The sequence below is a fragment of the Emys orbicularis genome, chromosome 2, assembly GCF_028017835.1.
Source record: "Emys orbicularis isolate rEmyOrb1 chromosome 2, rEmyOrb1.hap1, whole genome shotgun sequence".
In the NCBI taxonomy this organism is placed as follows: domain Eukaryota; kingdom Metazoa; phylum Chordata; order Testudines; family Emydidae; genus Emys; species Emys orbicularis.
The window spans coordinates 92,451,168-92,472,440 of record NC_088684.1 but is presented as its reverse complement, the minus strand read 5'-3'; the positions used below and the strand labels follow the sequence as shown (position 1 = coordinate 92,472,440).

The following is a 21,273-nucleotide window of genomic DNA, read 5'->3' as shown; positions in this document are numbered from 1 at the left end:
GGTGAAACAAAAGAATGAAGGTACCATTGGGATGCGAGTTTCACCACCAATGGTGGGAAGGATCAAAGAAGGCCATTCAAAAATTTAGTTGTCGCAGGATGAGTAACAAATAGTGTGGTTGTCAACAGGGGGAAGGAAAAGCACTGACTGCTGCCAAATGAACCCAAAAGAGAACTAAAAGAGACTCAGTGTCTTAACAGTAAGTATATATTCCAGAATAGCATGGATCCCAGCAGATTCTGGAAATAACTGGTGTCATTGAGCCCAAGAGGAGAAATGCTTCCATTTAGCTGAAGAACATCTTCTGGTAGACTCTTTTCTACTTTGATTGACAATGGATTTATGGAACATGAATGCTCTACATCTGATGCCCATCCAAATACCAGTTCCTGAGATGCAGTGGTTCTGGGCTGAGAGGTCTGAAGGTGGAGGGGGGAGGGATAACTCAGGGGTTTGAGCATTGGCCTGCTAAACCCAGGGTTGTGAGTTCAATCCTTGAGGGGGCCATTCAGGGATCGGGGGCAAAAAAATCTGTTTGGGGATTGGTCCTGCTTTGAGCAGGGGGTTGGACTAGATGACCTCCTGAGGTCCCTTCCAACCCTGATATTCTATGATTCTAAGGTTTGCTTGTGTTAGAAGGTCTGGAAAAGGGTGAATGCTTATGGGCGGACAAGCTGAGAAAAAAGATACTAATTTTCCCTAAACATTTTATTTTAAGTGTGTTGCACATGTCCATTCCACCTTTGGTGTGAGCATGCAGGCACACAGTCATTGGAAATTTTTCTCAGTGGTACGTATTGGGCAGCTCGAGCACCCCTGTTGCCAAGTACATGGATATAAAGGGCCCAGCCCCCCACGGCTCCTCAGTTCCTTCTTGCCAGACAACTCCAATGCAGAGGTGTAGGAGGGAGGGTTGTGGAATGGACATGTGCAACCTCTCAAACAACAGTTATTTGAACACACAGAGCACTTGTTAAGGCAAGCCAAGCTATTTCAACAACCATCACAGGCGATAAGAAGGAACTGAGGGTGCTTGGGGGTGGCTGAGCCCTTTATACTGGCACACAGGGATGTGCAGTAGCAGAAGGTGCTCAAGCCACCCCAACAGGTATCACTAAGAGAAAAATGTCTGATGATTGTGCACGAGCATGCTCATACTATAACTGGAAAGCACATGTGCAATCACTTCAAGAACTAAAGTAAATACATGAACCAGAACTGTCTTGGCCAGTTGGGTGAAATAAGGATGACTCGAACTCTGTCATGATAAATTTTCTGTAGGACCTGTGCTATTAATGGGATGGGAGTGAAAGCATACCGGAGGTGATCCTTCCACGTTAGCAGAAGGGCATCTCCCTTTGGGCCTTTGCCTAGAGCGCCTCTCAAGCAGTATAGGCGAAGTTTCCTGTTAAACTGTGAGGCAAAAAGGTCCCAAGACTGGGTGAAGACCTCATCCAGGACTGAATTCTCAATCTCCCATTCATGATCTGTGGAAAAATGCCTACTGAGATGGTCTACTAGGTAGTTCTACACACCTGGTAAATATGCTGCTGAAAGGTTTATGTGATGGTGGATGCTACAGGTCCAAAGGTTGACTGACTCTATTCAAAGAGGGAGGAACCTTGTTCTCTCCTGCTTCTTTATACTGAAGACAGTTGTCATTTTGTACAGCATTATTTGAATATGCTAGGATTGGATGAGTGGGAGGAAGGCACTGCAGGCCCAACAGACTGCTCATTTCTAGTAAATTGATATGCATTCTGGACTCCCAAGGGGGTCCATATGCCTTGTGCAGAACAATCATCCATATGAGCTATTCAACCTAACAGGCAGACATCAGTAAAGATGCCTGCCTTGGGTATCTATGTGAGGAAAGGGATCCCCACTCAAACAGTCTTTGGCTTGTCCACCAGGTGAAAGAGTCCAGAACCTTGGATGGAACTGTCAGTATGGCACAGATATTGCACCCCTCTGGTGGGTTGACAGAGAGAAGCTAGGTTTTCAGACAACAGAAATGGAGCCTGGCAAATAGTATCACGTGTGCATGAGGCCATGTGGCCGAGGAGAAACAGGCATGTTCTAACTGGAGCCTGAAGGTGACCTGGTTTATGAAAGCCTGCATGGCATGGAACCTCTCGATAGAGAGATAGCCTCTTGCTGTAGTTGAGTCCAAGTTCATTCCTACAAAGTTTATGGACCATGTGGGGGCTCAAAGCAGACTTCTTGTAGTTAAACTCCTATAGAAGTAAAGAGGCAAAGCAGAAACAGATTGCCAGCTGGACTTCCTCATATGACCTGCTCATTAGAAGCCAGTTGTTGAGATATGGGAAGACTGTGAACCCATTTCTTTTCATCCAAGATGCCATCACTGGGGAAAAAAAACTTTTGTAAAGACTCTCGGTGCTGTAGCTAGCCCAAATAGAAGAACACTTGAAGGTAAGCCTTGGCAACCAATTTGCCCTCATCAATTAAGAAATGGAAGCAGGGTTTATTTTCCCGAGGAAGCTTGTCTTTAAAACTTAAAAACTTAGTATAACTGGTGAAATCATATTGAGCTCGAAGAGTCAAGTAGTTTGAAATACTGAATTGGAGCAAGGTGAAGACTACCTTTCTTCCCAGGAGACCAAGCCATTTGGACCTTTGTCTGAGGGAATAGTTTTAGAGTGTTGCAGCCTTCACCTCTCAGTGGCAGCTTGTAACACCAAGGAGTTAGGCAGTAGGTGTGAGAATAGAAACTCTCCCCCCCCTTGGATGGGGCTAAGTAGTGCTTCTCAGCCTTCTTCAGGGTGGAAGCACAAGAAGTGGGAATGTGCCACAGTTTTTTTGCAGGATCCAAAAGGCTGAGGGCTGAAAAATGTCCAGAAATCTATGTTGGGGCTCCTGAACTCCAAACTGTATCTGCACCTCGTACACCACTTTGTGAAAGAGTTTCTGACAGTGCCTGAAATTGTCAGGTGAAGATGGGGTAACCACCTCATCCAGGGCAAGATGATGAAACTGCTCCCAAAGCAGTCAGATCCATCAGCTTCATTTCACCTTCATCCTCTGATGGGACCAGTCAGGGTTGGCAAGGAGATGGTATATAAGGCTCATGTACCCATTCCAAGTGCCTATGGGTAGGATCCCAAGGTCTCCAGTAGTGCCAGTATGAGGGATCAACTGGCAGGGAAGACTGGAAACCAGAGAGCCGTCAGTCCACACTACCCTTTATACCCTCGGTTTGGAGCACAAAGAGAACAGCAGCGCATGTGTGCACCAATGGACAGTGCTTACTAAAAACTTCCAAAATCAGGGACAATGCACACATAGGTATCCATGTAGGGAATAGGTATCATCACTCAAAGAAGAAAATGAACAGATAAAACTTCTGATAACTTCAAATCCACAGGATATGTACTCTCTTACTATAAACAACGCAGGTCAATGTATATTATTGGCTCTGCTGCATAGTAGCTAGAAAGGATGTGTTGTATAGCACCTACACGCCAGATTAGGAATACTTGGATCAAGAGTGCCACACATTCTGTGTAGTGTCAAATTTCATTTGGATTGCCAATCCATCATGTAACTCTCTGATGTCAACGGAAAGTTTATAAAATGATAAAGGGCAGAATCTGGCCTTTACGCAGTAACTGAATTGTGCTATTTGTTCTGCAGCTGGCACATTTAGCACCACTTAGCCAGCAAATATGGTCAGCCTTAGAAACAACACAATTTCTACCCTCCTTCATCCTAGTCTCCCTTTTGTTTCTCTCCCTCTTTCCTCACATCTCCCCCTGCTTCACTTCTATACCTGCAGAAAATCTCAATTCCAAACCCAGCCCTCCCATACAGTAGGTATCACTTCTATACCCTTCCCCATTTTTATTTGCTGAAGTGATCATCAGTTAACTAGTTAATGCTGATTTTTAATTGGTAGCATTAGGCTTGGCAGGTACTGATTTAATTTGTTAGTTGTTGGTAAATGTCAATTTTACCTGACACACAGAAACCAACTAAAACTAAAAGGTTTTCAACCTTTTTTCATTTGTGGACTCCTAAAAAAATTTTAAATGGAGGTACAGACCCCTTTGGAAATCTTAGGCATAGTCTGTGGACCCCTGGGGTCTGCAGACCACAAGTTGAAAACCACTGTTCTATGGTGGTAACAAGGTTTCGTGGACCCCTTAGACAGTCTGCAGACCCCTAGGGCTCCGTGGACCACAGGTTGAAAGCCACTGAATTTAAAAATACCTATTTATAGCAGTCAGGAAGCACAGCCTTCCCCTGCCACCTAATGCCTCCAAGGATCCAGTATGTACACATTTCATAAAACCCTTGGGAATCTTTTGGAACAAGAAATGCCATTTAAATGTGACTACTAGATAGGTTAGATAACTGTCAACAGCCACAGCCTCCATGCAGTGTCTCAAAAGTGCTATTATTGCACCTTGGAGAGAAGTTGCAGGTTTAATAAGTCAATGTATGTAACAATTACATACAGAGAACTATGTTAAAAGATGTTTAGTAAAGCACCAAAAAAATAAAATGCTAGAATTAAGGATGTCCGGGCAACTTTAGTTTGCTCCCATTGTGCATCCGCATTCTGACACATTCTATAATTACATGATAACATACTATTTTTTCCACAGGACCTCTGCTTCATTCAGTGCACAAATGGACTGTAGTTACTGAATGGCTAGTATTCAGAATTTGTTTTTATTCTCCTCATTGAATATGTAGCCACTGGCTTTATTTACTGCACACCATCCAATCCCAACCCAACTAAATATATAATAATTAGGGCTGTTGATTAACCGCAGTTAACTCACGCAATTAACTAAAAAAATTAATCGCGATTAATCGCAGTTTTAATTGCGCTGTTAAACAATAGAATACCAATTGAAATTTATTAAATATTTTGGATGTTTTTCTACATTTTCATATATATTGTATTGTGTTGTAATTGAAATCAACGTGTATATTATTTTTATTACAAATATTTGCACAGTAAAAATGATAAAAGGAATAGTATTTTTCAATTCACCTCATACAAGTATAGTACTGTATTGCAATCTGTCATGAAAGTGCAACTTACAAATGTATATTTTTTTTGTTACATAACTGCACTCAAAAACAAAACAATGTAAAACTTCAGAGCCTACAAGTTCATTCAGTCCTACTTCTTGCCCAGCCAGTTGTTAAGACAAACAAGTGTGTTTACATTTACAGGAGATAATGCTGCCCTCTTCTTATTTACAATGTCACCAGAAAGTGAGAACAGGCATTTGCATGGCACTTTTGTAGCCAGCATTGCAAGGTATTTATGTGCCAGATTGCTGAACATTCATATGCCCCTTCATGATTCGGCCGCCATTTCAGAGAACATGCTTCCACGCTGATGACGCTTGTTAAAAAAATAATGCGTTAATTAAATTTGTGACTGAACTCCTTGGGGGAGAATTGTATGTTCCCTGCTCTGTTTTACTCACATTCTGCCATATCTCTCACGTTATAGCAGTCTCAGATGATGACCCAGCACATGTTGTTCATTTTAAGAACACTTTCCCTGCAGATTTCACAAAACCCAAAGAAGGACCAATGTGAGATTTCTAAAGATAGCTACAGCACTCGACACAAGGTTTAAGATTCTGACGTGCCTTCCAAACTGAGAGGGACGAGATGTGGCGCATGCGTTCAGTAGTCTTAAAAGAGCAACACTCCGAGGCGGAAACTACAGAACCCGAACCACCAAAAAAGAAAATCAACCTTCTGCTGGTGGCATCTGACTCAGATAATGAAAATGAACATGTGTTGCTCTGCACTGCTTTGGATTGTTATTGAGCAGAACCCATCATCAGCATGGATGCATGTCCTCTAGAATGGTGGTTGAAGCATGAAGGGACATATGAATCTTTAGAGCATCTGGTACGTAAATATCTTGCAACGCCAGCTACAACAGTGCCATGTGAACGCCTGTTCTCACTTTCAGGTGACATTGTAAACAAGTGGGCAGCATTATCTCCTGCAAATGTAAACACACTTGTTTGTCTGAGAGATTGGCTGAATAAGAAAGAGGACAGAGTGGACTTGCAGGCTCTAAAATTTGACATTGTTTTATTTTTGAATGTAGTTTTTGTGTATATAATTCTACATCTGTAAGTTCAACTTTCATGATGAAGAGATTGCACTACAGAACCTGTATTAGGTGAATTGAAAAATACTATTTCTTTTGGTTTTTTTACAGTGCAAATACTTGTAATCAAAAATAAATGTAAAGTGAGCACCATACACTTGGTATTCTGTGTTGTAATTGTAGAAAATGTAGAAAATATCCAAAAATATTTAATTAAATGGTATTCTATTAACAGTGCGATTAATCGCGATTAATTTTTAAAATCATGCAATTAACCGTGATTAAATTTTTTAATCACTTAACAGTCCTAATAATAATAAATTTTCTCATTAATTTTTCTATGGTGCTCAACATACCATGAATGCTTCACCAATATTACATTGTTTTTGGCTTGTCGGTCCCAGGATATTAGAGAGACAAGGTGGGTGACGTAATATCTGTTATTGGACCAATCTCAGCTGGTGAGAGACAAGCTTTCAAGCTTCACATCTTTTGTTGTTGTAAAGACAATGCAAACATTTAATAGAAAAGAATACATGGGGAAAGAATCAGTCTAGATTATATTCACCTGTAAATCCTTAAGCAACATAATTTCTGTGTGTCCCTGAATACTATTTAACACTTTTGATGCTCAGTAAGTTTTTGGCATTCAATATGAAATTTGTTTTTGTTCAGATGAGATATTGAGGGTTTTCACCAACTCACAAAAAAAGGACACCCTCAGAGGCCGAAGTAGACTTTCTTAATAATCTGGATAATAAATTCCTTCCTGGTACAAAGCAGAGGAAGAAAACGCACTGCTTGAAATACTTCTTTTTTGGTATAAGTAATTTTTGCACTACTTTTAAAAAATGTTCCTTAGAAACTATAAAATGGTCACTTCTTAAAGATAATTTTACAAAGATCAGAATAAATTAACAGTGACAAATTTGCATTGAAGAAGTGTCCGAATATAATATTTTTGAAGCAGCAATGAGAGGAAGAAGCTATTGAAACCATTATTTAACATTTATAATGCAATACTGCCTACAGGTCAACCAAGTAAGAGTCCTGTTTTGCCATGAGCGTACTGTACAAGCTTAGCAAATGGCAGTCCTTGCCACAAAGACCTTACAACCAAAAAAACCCCACATAACAGATAGGCAAAAATAAGCAGGTTTGGGTAGAGAATAAGAGGAGGTAAATTTTGTGCAAATCAGGATTTCTATTCTGTATTTACCAAATATTGCACAAATATTTTTATTAGGAGTGATGTCTAGAACAAACATTTCAGGTATAAATATTTGTAATGGTACTTTTTCAGAAGTTACATGTTTACCTTCAGTCACTAGCTGTTCCCCTTGAAATTCTTCATCAAAGGTAATGTTTCTCAGCATGCTGTTTTGAGGGAGTATTTGTTTTGCTGCCTCTGGTTTATACAGCACAGCTCTGTTAAGAGAAATATCAGAAAAACATATTTGGGATCCTCACTCATTTTTACCACTTAGGCTAAGACAAAAAGTACATCTCAGTGGGAGGGAAAAAAGTCTACCACCAAAACAACCTTTACTCTATTTCTTGAATACATCAAACCTGTAACTTTCTTCAGTGATGTGACAGTTTTTATGAGCATACCTCATTCAAGAAATATCTGTTCTACTGCTCCATGATGTAGGAACTAGTGAATTGAGACAGTATGATATTTTTTATTTTCACTGCTGGTTTGGTTAAATGAATTTCTGAAGAACTTGCCCACTCCCACACTGTTTTAATTTTAAATAAGTAGTCTGTGGTACCACACAACGTTTTCATCTTCAGAGTGAGTATGACGTTAGCACTCCAAAAATCTGAAATCTGAGGGGATTCACATGGTTGTTATAATCTGGGATTCAGGAATTTGGAAGCCTATTCTAACGTTAATTTTTTTCTGGATTTCTACAAAGTTTCACAAATGGGGTCTTCAAAATAGATGTAATGTTAGTGTGGTGTGGCCATTTATTGCCCCATTCTCTGAGCATGTTTCCAATGACAGTCCTTCATTGGCAAGTGCTGTAGTCATGAGGCTTAACTGATTCGATCTGATTTTGACAAGTGCTAACAAATCCTTTTGAAGCCACTTTTGAAAGTTAGGCCACCTATTTAGTTACTTAGGGATAGCAATACGGATTTAGGCTTGCATATAAAAACTGAACCCCAAAATTGTGATTTTAGGAGGAAGAGACTTTTGCTCTGAGTTAAAAGTCTAACCTTTCATCCAACCTTTGTGGATGAAAGTCAAAAATGTTATTTAAAGTTGAGTCATTGAGTACCAAAACACATGGGGAAGTTATAAACATCTGTCTATAGACTAGTAAATGTACCTATATGAGCATGGCTTAGGAATTTTTGCTAGTTTTGCATTTTTTAATTATTTTAATTCAGGACTTTGGTAGGTTGATTGACCTACAACTCAAATGTCACAAAAACCTAAAGACCTGCTGACTGGATATATTTTTGGATTCATGGACTTTGAGCGTGAAATTACTGGAATGGGAAAGTTCTTCGTTTACATACAGGAGAATTAAACAAGTCCCTATGTCAATGATCTCAAGGGAGTCCCCCATTCTGATTCACTACAGGACTCCTGAGGAGTAGCTCCAAGCATGAGAAACGAGTTAGGCCACCATCTTCAAAAACTGAATGAAAGGAAGACAACTTTACTTGTTGGCTTGCTTACATGCCTCCAATGGCTACTGCTATAGTCACTGACTTCTGGCCTCTGGCTAAGCAATGCCATCATGCCCGACAGAGACCCTATGCTTCCTCCACCCTGCTGGCTGGCTACCGAGAGATAAGACTCCATCAACAGGCAACATTTGAGGTGTGACATCTACAAGCAAGCAGCCTCCAGCTTGCTAGCCAGTAAGTCCATACACATAACATCTAAGGGCAGGTCTACACTAACCCCCCAATTCAAACTAAGGTACGCAACTTCAGCTACGTGAATAACGTAGCTGAAGTTCGAAGTACCTTAGTTCGAACTTACCTCGGTCCAGACGCGGCAGGCAGGCTCCCCCGTCGACTTCGCGTACTCCTCTCGCGGAGCTGGAGTACCGCAGTCGACGGCGAGCACTTCCGGGTTCGACTTATCGCGTCCAGACAAGACGCGATAAGTCAAACCCAGAAGTTCGATTTGCTTGCCGCCGAACTACCGGGTAAGTGTAGACCTACCCTTAGCCAATGAAAGTGCCAACTAATCTTTTCAACCATGTACCAGTTTCCTGAAGCTGAATGTAGCCACTAGAGTAAAAAACATCCTTCCTAAGTATCAACTTTTCAAATTTATTTTGTTTTCTAGGTATTAGTAGAGGGATGCCTCTACCTCAACATTCCTGCACTTGTTTTTAACTCTGGCAGATGGCTGGTAGTGAGCGCGTGTGGATCTAGAACCAACAGAATTCATCTGAGAAGCATGCCTATCGAATAGTTCCTAAGTTAAACTGCCTTGCTGTCTAAAAGATCACACATGCATATATTTCATGGGTTAGGTGGTGTATGTTTAATCAGGAAAAATCATGTTTTCACCTACATTTATTTGAATTTCAAATATAACCTGCTGTGTCATTTTGAATTGTATTGGAATATTGCAAGTAACCCTCTATGTTTGGGGGATGGAGTGAAGATACTGGCGGTTACCTAACCGCCTATATAATTTGGGAAGGCTACATTAATTGGCATCAGAGCTGTAGTCTCAACATTAGCTTCATCCAACTATTTGGTTGGAACCTAAATATAACTGAGTGGCAGTGAGACTGATCATGCCCTGTTACTTTGGGGGCAGTCTTGTTTAGCTAAGTTATTACACAGAAATTTACAAGGAACTGTTGGTTTATTTGGTATGGTTTAAATCAGTTTTGATAGATTGGTCTGAAATAAACTAAATCAAAAGTTTATATGTATTTTATTTTATGATGTTGTTTACTTAGTTTCATTAATAAAATATAAAAATTGGAAAAACTGTTTGCTTTGTATATTTCCTCCCTACAGGTCAGGGTCCCAGATTGGATGAGTCCTGGGGTAAATGTAAGCAGCAACTCTGAAGTGTGTAGTGGTGTTCCATAGAACTCCCCTAAAGTCCTCCGATCGCTGGTGCACAAACAGGAAAACTTAGCTTTTGAAACAAAGTTGATTTACGTAAGGATCATTTATTTCAATGAGTCACAAGTCTTCCAGAACTTTGCAAGGCCTGGGTGGATATCAGCCAGTCAACCTAAAGCCTAGCCAATTCCCCCATAAGACGTCTATACTCACTAATTTTGGAATCCATTTTTGGGAAACTTGGGCTGAATGTTCTGAGTGATAGATGGTTTGGTGTTTTGATACTTACTTTGCAACTTCAATATATGATCAGATCATCTGTTCTAGATACAGCAAAAAAGTGCTCCTTAAACTTAGCTTATTAAAAGTAGAGTGGCAGGTTAATTTTTCATCTTATTACAATTAAATATTTATACCTCAGATCCATTGTGCACACTTGAATTACTTGAATAACCTCTGAAGTGTGAACGTCTAAATATCCTAGAGGATTTCATTTGTGCATACACACACCCCTAACCCTCTCCACACATAAGAGTACAAATCAGCAAGCCAAGGTGAGGATCTCATTGAAGACTAATATAAAAAAATTGAACATCTACACTCTTCCTCTCAAGAGTTCTTAATTTTTTTTGAATTTAAGTAAATGCTATATAAAGTTAAGAGCAAAGCATATTAGGAATAAAAAGGTAGAATCTCTCTTCTGATACTAGAGTCACACAAATCCAAAGTATGCTAGACTTAATGAGGCTTCATAATATCAGCAAGGATATTCATGTTATCCTTAGAGAGACTGTAGAAACCACATAAGTAGTACTTTACATTTGACTTTTAACATACTTGTAATAAAATAACTGACTATTTCGGAGTAGTAAATTCAACCCTACCTGCGATACTGTTGCCTGGAAACTTCATCTCCACAAAAGAAGCATATTGTAGATAATAACGATGTGCTTGTTTTATGTAACATTTCTTCCCTTTCCACAAGATTACATGTTACTGTAACCACCTGATAGAAAGAAAGTCTTTAAATACTTGAATTTTCAACGTTTTTTCCTTGAAATTAGTATCAAGTTTGGTAAAATAAAGTCAGTGTCAATGAAGTGTACTGTAACGCCAAGCTAGTTTAGTCTTCTGGATTTCATAAACTTGAATACAGTTCAATTGGAGAATTTACACACATTTTACAGGTCATATTAGCTGGATATGTTAGCTTCAATTAAATTAATACAACTTCTGTTGAATTGGGCTTTTACACTTACCTCTTGTGTTCCTTCCTTAAGTACAAATTTCTCTGGAGAAACAATCATCACTTTAGGATCCATGACAGCTTTTGACTGAAGGTCCCTAAAGCATAGTGCTTTAACATAGGCAGCTCGAGAGCCCATATTTCTTATGCGGAAAGTAACTTCTCTAAATTTATCAGGCAATAATTCATTCAGTGTTACCATGTAACTGTCAGACAGTTTTTTAACGTTTTCTAAAATTACATTGCTTGTTCCCCCATATCCAGACAAAGGTATCTGAAAATAAAAATAGTAATTCAGCTAACATTTTAAGAATGTCTCTAACAAAACAGTGTTATGAAAGCTACTAAGGTTTACAAAGAATCCAAATGGTTAAGGGAGGGACCCATGAAAAAGCTTTAAATGTGATACTTTGAAAAGGTCTATTTTCAGTGTGACATTAAGTGCAAATTAATTTTATTGTATTTTACCTCAGACTGTTTAAAATTCTGTTAACACCCTTCTAACAGTTGCAAGAACATCTGAGGGCTTGCCTACATGGTGGGGTAATGTGCAGTATGATTTCTGAAGTGCACGAACATGTTTGTACAATATAAACCTGTGTAAAGCACATCAGTTGGTCTGTGTAAACCCTGCTAAAAACAGAGTTTCCTAGTGCATTTTAATATGTATCCATTAAGGAACTTTTAAGGCGCACCGGGACACAACACATTAGCGTGCTTCAGAAATGACACCCCTATAGTGCATGTTACCCTACCATGTAGAAAAGTGGGGTCAACACGCATCACCCTTGCAATTGTATATTGTGAGCTCTCAGGCCTTAAGGGTATGTCTACACATCAAAGAAAAACCTGTGGCTGGCCAGCTGACTTGGGCTTGCGAGGATGTTTCATTGCTGTGTAGACCTCTGGGCTTGGGCTAGAGCCCAGGCTCCAGCTGATAAAATCATTAAAAACCACCACTTCACCTAGACCCAACCCATGGCTTGGGGGGGGGGGGGGGGGAGAGAGCACCGCCGCGCAGGAAGCAAGTCACCCTAACTCTCCCCCACACACACTCCCTTTGGCCATGCACCTTCCTCTCAGCATTCAGCTTTCCCCACTGCCCAAGCAGCCTCCCACACACACACTCCCTTCTCCACACCAGCTCCTGCTAGCTCCATGCTGTCTCCCCACACACCTGCTGGGAAGAGTGCTTGCCCACACCCCCAGCCTTTCAGGGGTTCATACGGAAGGGTGGGTGAGGCCCGTTACACTCCCTGAGAGGTGGGGAAGAGGTGACAGGAGCCCGCCCACCTCCCAGGCCTCCCTGCAGCACTCCTGCACACAAGCCTCCCACACACCCACTGCTGCTGCCTGCCACCCTCTGCCCCGCCCCAGGAGGGGAGAAGCCAGGAGCTCACTCACTAGAAATATTACAAAATTAAGTCAGAACTCTTACAGTAAACTTGACTCCTGGTTGCGACTGAATCCCCAACTGTTTGATTTCAAGCTTTGCTAACATGCAAGCTACATGAGTGGGTGCAAACATCAAGAAGATATTGGTATCTTCTCTTGGGCGGATTTTAAGCTCCTGATTACTAGTCAACCGCTCTTCTGTACCAAATGTATTTCTCAACTATAAAAAAAATAAAATGATTGAGTGCAATAAAAACCAGCAACAACATTTCACTGTTAATTCAAAAAAGTTTAACTTTATAAAATGAGTTTCAAACTAACTAAACCTGAAATTGACAGTGGAAGGCAGACACTTGAGATTGCAGCCTCTAATATCTGTCTTACACTATTTCAAACTGGCTATTTCAGAGAGACAGGCACCAAAGAGACTGGTTTGGAAGGACTTAACCCATTCTCTAAAATGGAGATGGACTGGCCTGCTGTTTTAGAATGAACTCAAGAATTTTACTGTTTGTACTGAAACTGATTCACATATGACCCTTGGAATATGATCCCTTAATGCAAATTAAGATTCTCTAATGAGGCTACCTGTATGAGCAAACATTTTTAGATAAAATGCCATATCAAGCTTAAATATTAGACAAGCAGAGTTTTGGAGTTTTACTAAAATAAAGACTTTTTATAACGTTGGTTAAAAGAGTTACAGAAGTTTGCATTATGCTAACCTGAAAGCAGTTCTGATCTTGACCTCTTATCAAAAGTCGTAAATGCTGAGTTGCAGATGGAGAGTTATTTCTTAGAGTTAGTTTCTGTTGACTGAAAAATATTTAGGATAGTTTCAGCTACACCGGATTTATTTAAACACGTTTATTAATGTTAAAGGGATAATAGTGGTTCTGACCCTCACCCCTCAAACCAAGCAAGAGGGACTGAAGTTCTAACTGCTGCAGAAGTGACTGCTATTTGCATGTCAAATAGATGCAAATTGCATTCCTCTTTGTTACACTTTTTATTTATACCCTGCTACATTCTTTTGGAGAAAGTTGTTACATTACTGCTTCCCTCTCCAAAGGGCATGATCCGGGGCTGGAGTCTATGTACCTCTTTGACAAAAGGTGTTATTTAAACAGATTTAAGTGAAATGGGGTGCAAGAGGCTGAACAGACACTTTCACCTTAAACCAGGCTTAAGTAATTTAGGATTTTAGGCTAAACCAAAATGAGACTATTTAAAACACACATTCTATGCACCAGTTAAACAACCAATTTAAATTGACCTGGTGCAGCTTTTTCAAGGCCTCAGATTACACAATCAGTAGTTAACATTGGAGGAACTGTCTATCAGTGTCTATTAGCCAAGATGGTCAGGGACACAACTCCTTGCTCTGGGTGTTCTTAAAACCTGAGACTCCCAGAAGCTGGAACTGGATGATAGGGGGTGGATCATTCAATAACTGCCCTGTTCTGTTCATTCCTTCACAAGAACTTGGCACTCGCCAAGTTGGAATACAGGACACTGGGCTAAATGAGCCATTGGTCTGACCCAGTATGGCCATTATATTCTTAACATGTCCATTGCTTTTGTGATATTTCACGAGATTTGTGCTATTTCCCAGAAAATGAAGTTTTGAGCTGTTGAAAACAAGGGTGTCCATCCAAGAACTTGCCTTGAGTATCAGAGGGGTAGCCGTGTTAGTCTGAATCTGTAAAAAGCAACAGAGGGTCCTGTGGCACCTTTAAGACTAAGAGGTATTGGAGCATAAGCTTTCGTGGGTGAATGCCCACTTCATCAGACGCAAGTGGGCACTTGCGTCTGATGAAGTGGGCATTCACCCACGAAAGCTTATGCTCCAATACCTCTGTTAGCCTTGTAATATAGATCTTGTATCCTACTCAAGGCAACAGAGGGTCCTGTGGCACCTTTAAGACTATCTCCATCCCAATACATATTAACATGACACATATATTAAATCCTAAACTACACATTGCCAAAAAAACAAATTTCAAGAAGGAATATGAGAAGAGTTGCTTTTTAAGTTGTTTTATGAGAACAGAGCTTAAAACATATGCCAAGATGTAAATGCGGTTATAAACATTCAAAAGAGCTCTTCACTAGTTTTACCTTTCATCTAATGAAACATTTTATACAAGGATCACCATATTAGTGTTGAATACTTGAAAGAGGCAGTTATAAAGCTTTAAATGGTGAACTATATTTCTAGCCTGTGAATACCGGCACAACTGCAATATTTGATAGCCAGCCAGATGACTCCTTTCCTAAAGCTCATTTTATTAAGACTTCTAAATAAAGTTTTTGACTTGATCCACATCTGGGTAATACAGTATAGTTTATATATATACACACACACACACACACACACACACTCTAAACATCAGCAATGCAGTACCTGAACAACACCCTTTTCTAAAAAGAAATATACATATTTATCAACTAAAATATTTAAAAGTTACCCTAGCTGGAAATTAAAACAAAAAAGCAAAATAAAAGATTTTTTCTAGGAAAAAAGCCATCAGCATTAATATTTTGCAATATATATGGATCACTTTACAATGATAAACTGTTTAAGAACATTTTACTAGATGCTCATAAAGCTACAATCCCACAATAGAGAAAGAGGGCTACACTGGTTTAAAAAAAAAAAAAAAAAAAATGAGCCTCATTTAGAAGGATAGTGATAGCATCTATAAAAGTTAAAAAAGCAATATATTACCAAATAGAAAAAAAGAGGAAGTTGATGGCAATGAATATAAACTAGAAGCTAAGAAATATAGAAAAATGATAAGGGAAGCCAAAGGACACATTGAGAAATCTTTGGCCAACAGGAATTTAAGTATATTAGGAACAAAAGGAATCCTAACAATGATGCTAGTCTAGATGTCAATTGTCAATAATTCAAAATAGGCATAAGAATTCAACAAGTTTTAGTTCTATATTTGGAAAAAAGGCAGATGATATTTTCATATCATATGGTGATGAAATACTTTCCATTTAAACGACAATTTGGAATGATATTGAACATCAGCTATTGAAGAAAGACATTTTTACAATCATCAGGTGTGGATAACTTTCATGCAAGAGTTTTAAAAGGGCTCGCTGGACCATTAATGTCGATTTTCAATCAGTTTGGGAATACTGGGAAAATTCCACAGGACTGGAATATTAAAAAAAGAGTAAATGGGATGATATGGGAAATTATAGGCCTGACATCGATCCCATGCAAAACAAACCGTCAGCTGATACATGACTATTAATAAAGAATTAAAAGAGGCTAACATTATGCCAATCCAGCATGACTTTATGGAAAACAGACCTTAACAAATTAACTTGACTTTTTTAAAAATAAGATTACAAGTATGGTTACGTAATATACTTCAACCTCTAAATTATCTGACTTGATACTGCACCAACATTTTGATTAAAGAAACCACAATGATACAAAATCAACCTGGTACACATCACATGGATTAATAATTGCCTGATGGGTCTCAAAACTTAACTGGAAATTGAAATCAAATGGGTGTTTCTAGTGTGATCCTGGAGGGACTGGTTCTTGGTCCTACACTACTTAACATTTTTATCTTTTAACCTGGAAGAAAACAAAAGTCACGAATAAACTTTGCAGCTGATACAGACTGTGGGAATAGTAAATAATGAAAAGGACAAGTCGCTGATATAGAGTGATTTGGACTGCTTGATAAGCAGGGAAGCAATATGTTCTTCAATATAGCCAAATGTAGTCATGCATCTAGGAACAAAGAACATAGGCCATACTTACACGTTTGGAGAATATACTAGTAAGTGGTGGCACTGAAGAGAAAATGGGGGTCATGGTGGATAATCAGCTGACCATGAGTTCCGAGTGTGACGCTGTGGCTATAGGGATAATGTGATCCTGGGATCTATTAACAAGGCAATATCTAATAGGAAAGTTATATTACCTTTGTATTCAGCACTGGTGTCCACAATTGAAGGGTATCAAAAAACTAGAGGGAGAGCTCAGAGAAGAGCCATGAGACTGATTAAAGGATCAGAAAACAAGCCTTATGGTAACAGACTCAAGGATATCAATCTTATTAGCTTGTTAAAGAACTGTGTAATGAATCATGTTAGTCAAATATATACTAAATGTTAGATAAATGAATATTTATATATAAGAAATAGATTTTTTTGCTTTTTGTATGTTTCTACTGATATAGCATTTCAGATTTTTCTAAGAGTGTTTATAAATCAGAAAACTGGTTTGTGTGCCTTATTTGTAAAATCTTGGCTATGCAGATAGCAGGGTAAAGTGAAGAGTCAAGAGGGAGCTATTCGCTTTGCAATGAATAGGTGCACACACACCTTCCCAACAAGACAAGCTAACAAGTAAAAACCCCAGGCCACAAAAACAGACCAGAAAGAATAAATACTGTAAAATAAGAACTGGATGGAGTCAATGGGGGTGATAGCAAGGAACAGATGAGTTGGGAACCAGAGAGAACAAAGTAAGATTTAGCAGGATAAGCAAAAATGTATTAGGTTAGTTATTGAAATTTATGCATGAAAATGTTTTCATTAGAACACAGATGAGGTAGCTGCACAAAGTTGCAGAACAGAGGATAAAAGGTAGAGGACTGACAATAAGAGTGGAGAAGATATAGGAGAAGAATAACTGAACATTGCAGAGATCAGAGATGTGAAAAGAGTTGCCCTGTCCCTGAGGAAAGTAACTTGATCATTTACTTTTCTTGCTGATTCTGTTATTGCATGTATGTATAATTAATAGGTGATAATAGCATTGTCTTAAAACAAGCATAATAAAAGCTAAAAGAAACGTTTAAGCCTAAATTGGAGTAGATCTCATTTCTCACCCAACAAGCTTAAACAGAATGTCATGGTGTGATTTGATCACAGTCTAAGTATCTAAGTGGGGAACAGAAATTTGATAACCGAGGGCTCTTCAAAACTAGTAGACACGGGTATAACAAGATCTAACGTCTGGAAGTTGAAGCTACACAAATTCAAATAAGAAATAAGGCACAAATTTTTAACAATAAGAGTAATTAGCCATTTGAACAACTTTCTAAAGGTTGTGATGGATTCACCATCAATAGAAATTTTAAAGTCAAGATTGGAATTGATTCATATTAGATCCCGTGGCCTGTGTTATACAGATCATACTAGACATTCACAATAGTCCCTTCTGGCCTTAAAATCTAAAAAACAGGGCTTTTAAAGTGATCCATATTTATAGCAAACTATTATTGCTAGTGGCTGCTTGGTATCAAAACAACTTATACATTCACAATTTTTCAACACAATACTTTGGACGTATTCCTAATACTATAGAACTGTCTGAACTAGTTTCCTTTTCTCTAAAACTAGTTCAGGATATATTTTTCCAGCCACTGCCATCAGAAAGTTAAGCGAAGTCAAGAGCTAAAGCAAAATTACAGTTTGAGTCTCTAAAGATTTCCCACATAAAAAGTAAAAGGTTTATATATGTAATGTAAGCTCAACACTAGGTACATGAACTTAGGAAGACATTTAATAAATCTAGTCTATCATTGCATTTTCAGTCTCTAAATGCAAGCATAACAAAAAATTTACACTGCATAGAAGTGCATTACAATATTAATGGGACATTAAATGTGAAGAACTGAACTGCTGGTACTTACACTGTTCTTCCAAGTGTAACCCCTCCCCATGCCATGAACTGCTTATTGGAGAGAATGGGTGGAATGTCTGAGTAGCAGGAAGTCGTTGCCAGTGGTCTGTTTCCCAAAATATTCACCTCACCTTTTACCACCACTTCATACTGAGGTCCAGATGGCAACACAAGGATTTTCAAGATACTACAAGTAGAAAATCCTGAAAGTCATCTGATAAGCAAGGGATTTCATCATGCAAACTGTCACGTAAATTAGTTGTATATAACATTACCCACAGTATTTATTTTAGGCAAGGCAAATTGCTCCATCCAAAAAGTGTTGGGTAACCACTCCCAATGTAAGACCATATTTTCAGTTGCCAAACTTTAAACTGTTTGAGGCAGACACTCATCATGGAAAATTTCAGACAACAGTTGTGCCATTTCCAAGAACAATGTTGGGGAAAATACAGCTTTGCGCATCTCAAAATTTTGGCAACCTTTCCTTTGAGAGACCCTAGTAACCCATGTTTTGAATCAGGGACTCCAAATTTATCAAGTGGGTGTACAGCATGTCAGCAGGGCCGGCTCTGGCTTTTTTGCCGCCCCAGGCAAAAAAGCCTCCGGCCGCCCCCCCCCCCCCCCCCAGCGCGGCAGGGGAGGGCGGCCGGAGCCCCGGGGGGAGGGCGGCGAGCCCCGGCCGGGGCTCTGCTCTCCCCGGCGGCCGGGGGGAGGGCAGCCGGAGCCCTGGGAGGAGGGAGGAGTGCCCGGCCGGGGCTCCGCTCTCCCCGGCGGCCAGCCCCGGCCGGGGCTCCGCTCTCCCCGGCGGCCAGCCCCGGCCGGGGCTCCGCTCTCCCCGGCGGCCAGCCCCGGCCGGGGCTCCGCTCTCCCCGGCGGCCAGCCCCGGCCGGGGCTCCGCTCTCCCCGGCGGCCAGCCCCGGCCGGGGCTCCGCTCTCCCCGGCGGCCAGCCCCGGCCGGGGCTCCGCTCTCTCCGGCGGCCGGGGGGAGGGCACCGGGGAGGAGGGCAGAGTGCCCGGCCGGGGCTCCGCTCTCCCCAGCAGCCGGGGGGAGGGCGGAGTGCCCGGCCGGGGCTCCGCTCTCCCCGGCGGCCGGAGCACCGCGCCGCCCCCCTCCAGGTGCCGCCCCAAGCACAAGCTTGGTGGGCTGGTGCCTGGAGCCGGCCCTGCATGTCAGGAATATGCTTTTTGTCATCCACATGAAAATCAACTCAAATTCGGCCAAGTTACAAGCCTTCAAAAAACCAAACAAACTTCAATTTGCACACACCCAGTAAAGACTTGCTAGAGCTCCACGGTTAGATTTCCCTAAGATTCTGTCCATGCTCAGAAAGCTCCAGCCTGGGGCTGAGCAGGACTTTCCCAGCAATTACAGCTTCAACTGCTGTGGGCCAAGGCACTAGGACTGAAACCCTTTCTCTTCTGTGCTCTCACTAACCATTCACCTACTGTGGCCCAGGCAGCATAGAGGAGAAAAAACTGCCTTATTTGAATGTAACAATGACAAGATCTGTATGTTGGTCTGAGCACAACAGGGGTAGTAGATTGGGACAAGGACCTGGGACTGAAGGGAGGAGCATGTGAAACTGGGAACTGGGGTGAAGGAACTAGAACTAGCTGGACAGGGAAACAAGGAGTGGGAGCCATGGAGGGAAGACATCTGACAAGGAGCTAGGGGAAGCCTTGGACTAGGTGGGCAAATAGACTGGGATTAGGAACCAGTTGGGGGTGGGGGGGCGCGGAGGACAGATTACACAAAGAGCAGGCAATCCCAGTTCTCCCACACACACCCTAACCAACCCTGGGAACAAGGAGCTGGGGGATGGGGAGACTAGTGGGGAGTCCAGACATGAGAGACTAGGAATTACTGGGTAAGAAGCCTCAGTTGAGACTAGGATGAAGAGCCAGAGGTAGGGAACAGACAGGACTGGATCAGGGACACACTGAAGGACATGGGCAGAAGGGTCAAGCTTTGGGGGGCAAAGAACAGGCAGAAGGTGTCTGTGACTACTAGAGCACACTCCCATTTGAAGCCTGGCATGAAACCCAAGATTCCCTAGTCTCACTATCCCTCTGCTGTCAGCAAATAGCATCTGGCAAACACACTGGCACAGTGTCCCATCTCCTTCTAGTGTTGGTCCACAGAAAATGACAATTTACTATTGCTATAATTTATTCCATTAGCTCAAGTGGCAGGAGTCTGTAGTAGGGATCTAAATCCAACCCTGCTGATGAACCGTGTGGGTCTCAATATACCACATGATGGAATTTGGTTTTTATATGTTTGCTTTTTTTAAAACCATGGAAATTACATACAAAAAGCTACATTCAAAGAACCGTAAGGTTGCAAAGTCAAGCACTTAGAAAGTGTTAAAATTAAGGTCGTCTATGCAACCTAATTCAGCTCTCTTGTGTATATGCATTATGATACAATCTAATTCCATGACCACATACTTCCCCTCTTCCCTCCCGGATCCCTGCTTCATTCTATGAACAGGATGAACAGTAGTCCAGGGATGAAATGAGGACTGTGTTGTGAAGTAGGCTGTTGTCAGTAGGACACCTGTCTCATTTGTTGCTGAAACTGGAAGGTGTGTAATAAACAAGGCAGCGAAGTGCAGAAAGAGAAAGGAGGGTTTTATAGTTAAGACAGCTGAATTCTCCATTGAAGAAGTAGATTGTATACCTGTCTCTGCCACAGATTTCTTAGGTGATACGAAGCAAGCCATTGTGATCCAGGGACCTCTTGGTGCCAACTAGCAGACTGCACAGGGGCACAGAGGGTTTAGAGGG

The 21,273-nt window shown here is 40.9% G+C and overlaps 1 protein-coding gene across 1 annotated transcript in view; it reads right to left on the bottom strand.

Moving 5' to 3' along the window:
• The window catches only part of CEP192 (centrosomal protein 192), a 185,828-nt gene that overhangs the window by 39,630 nt on the left and 124,925 nt on the right, over positions 1-21,273 (bottom strand). The window contains exons 32-37 of the mRNA XM_065398324.1: positions 18,491-18,667; positions 13,538-13,628; positions 12,856-13,032; positions 11,431-11,691; positions 11,056-11,177; positions 7,434-7,543 (exon numbers count right to left, since the gene is read on the bottom strand). Coding sequence (XP_065254396.1) covers positions 7,434-7,543; positions 11,056-11,177; positions 11,431-11,691; positions 12,856-13,032; positions 13,538-13,628; positions 18,491-18,667 — 938 coding nt within the window. The remainder of the gene's footprint in view (positions 1-7,433; positions 7,544-11,055; positions 11,178-11,430; positions 11,692-12,855; positions 13,033-13,537; positions 13,629-18,490; positions 18,668-21,273) is intronic.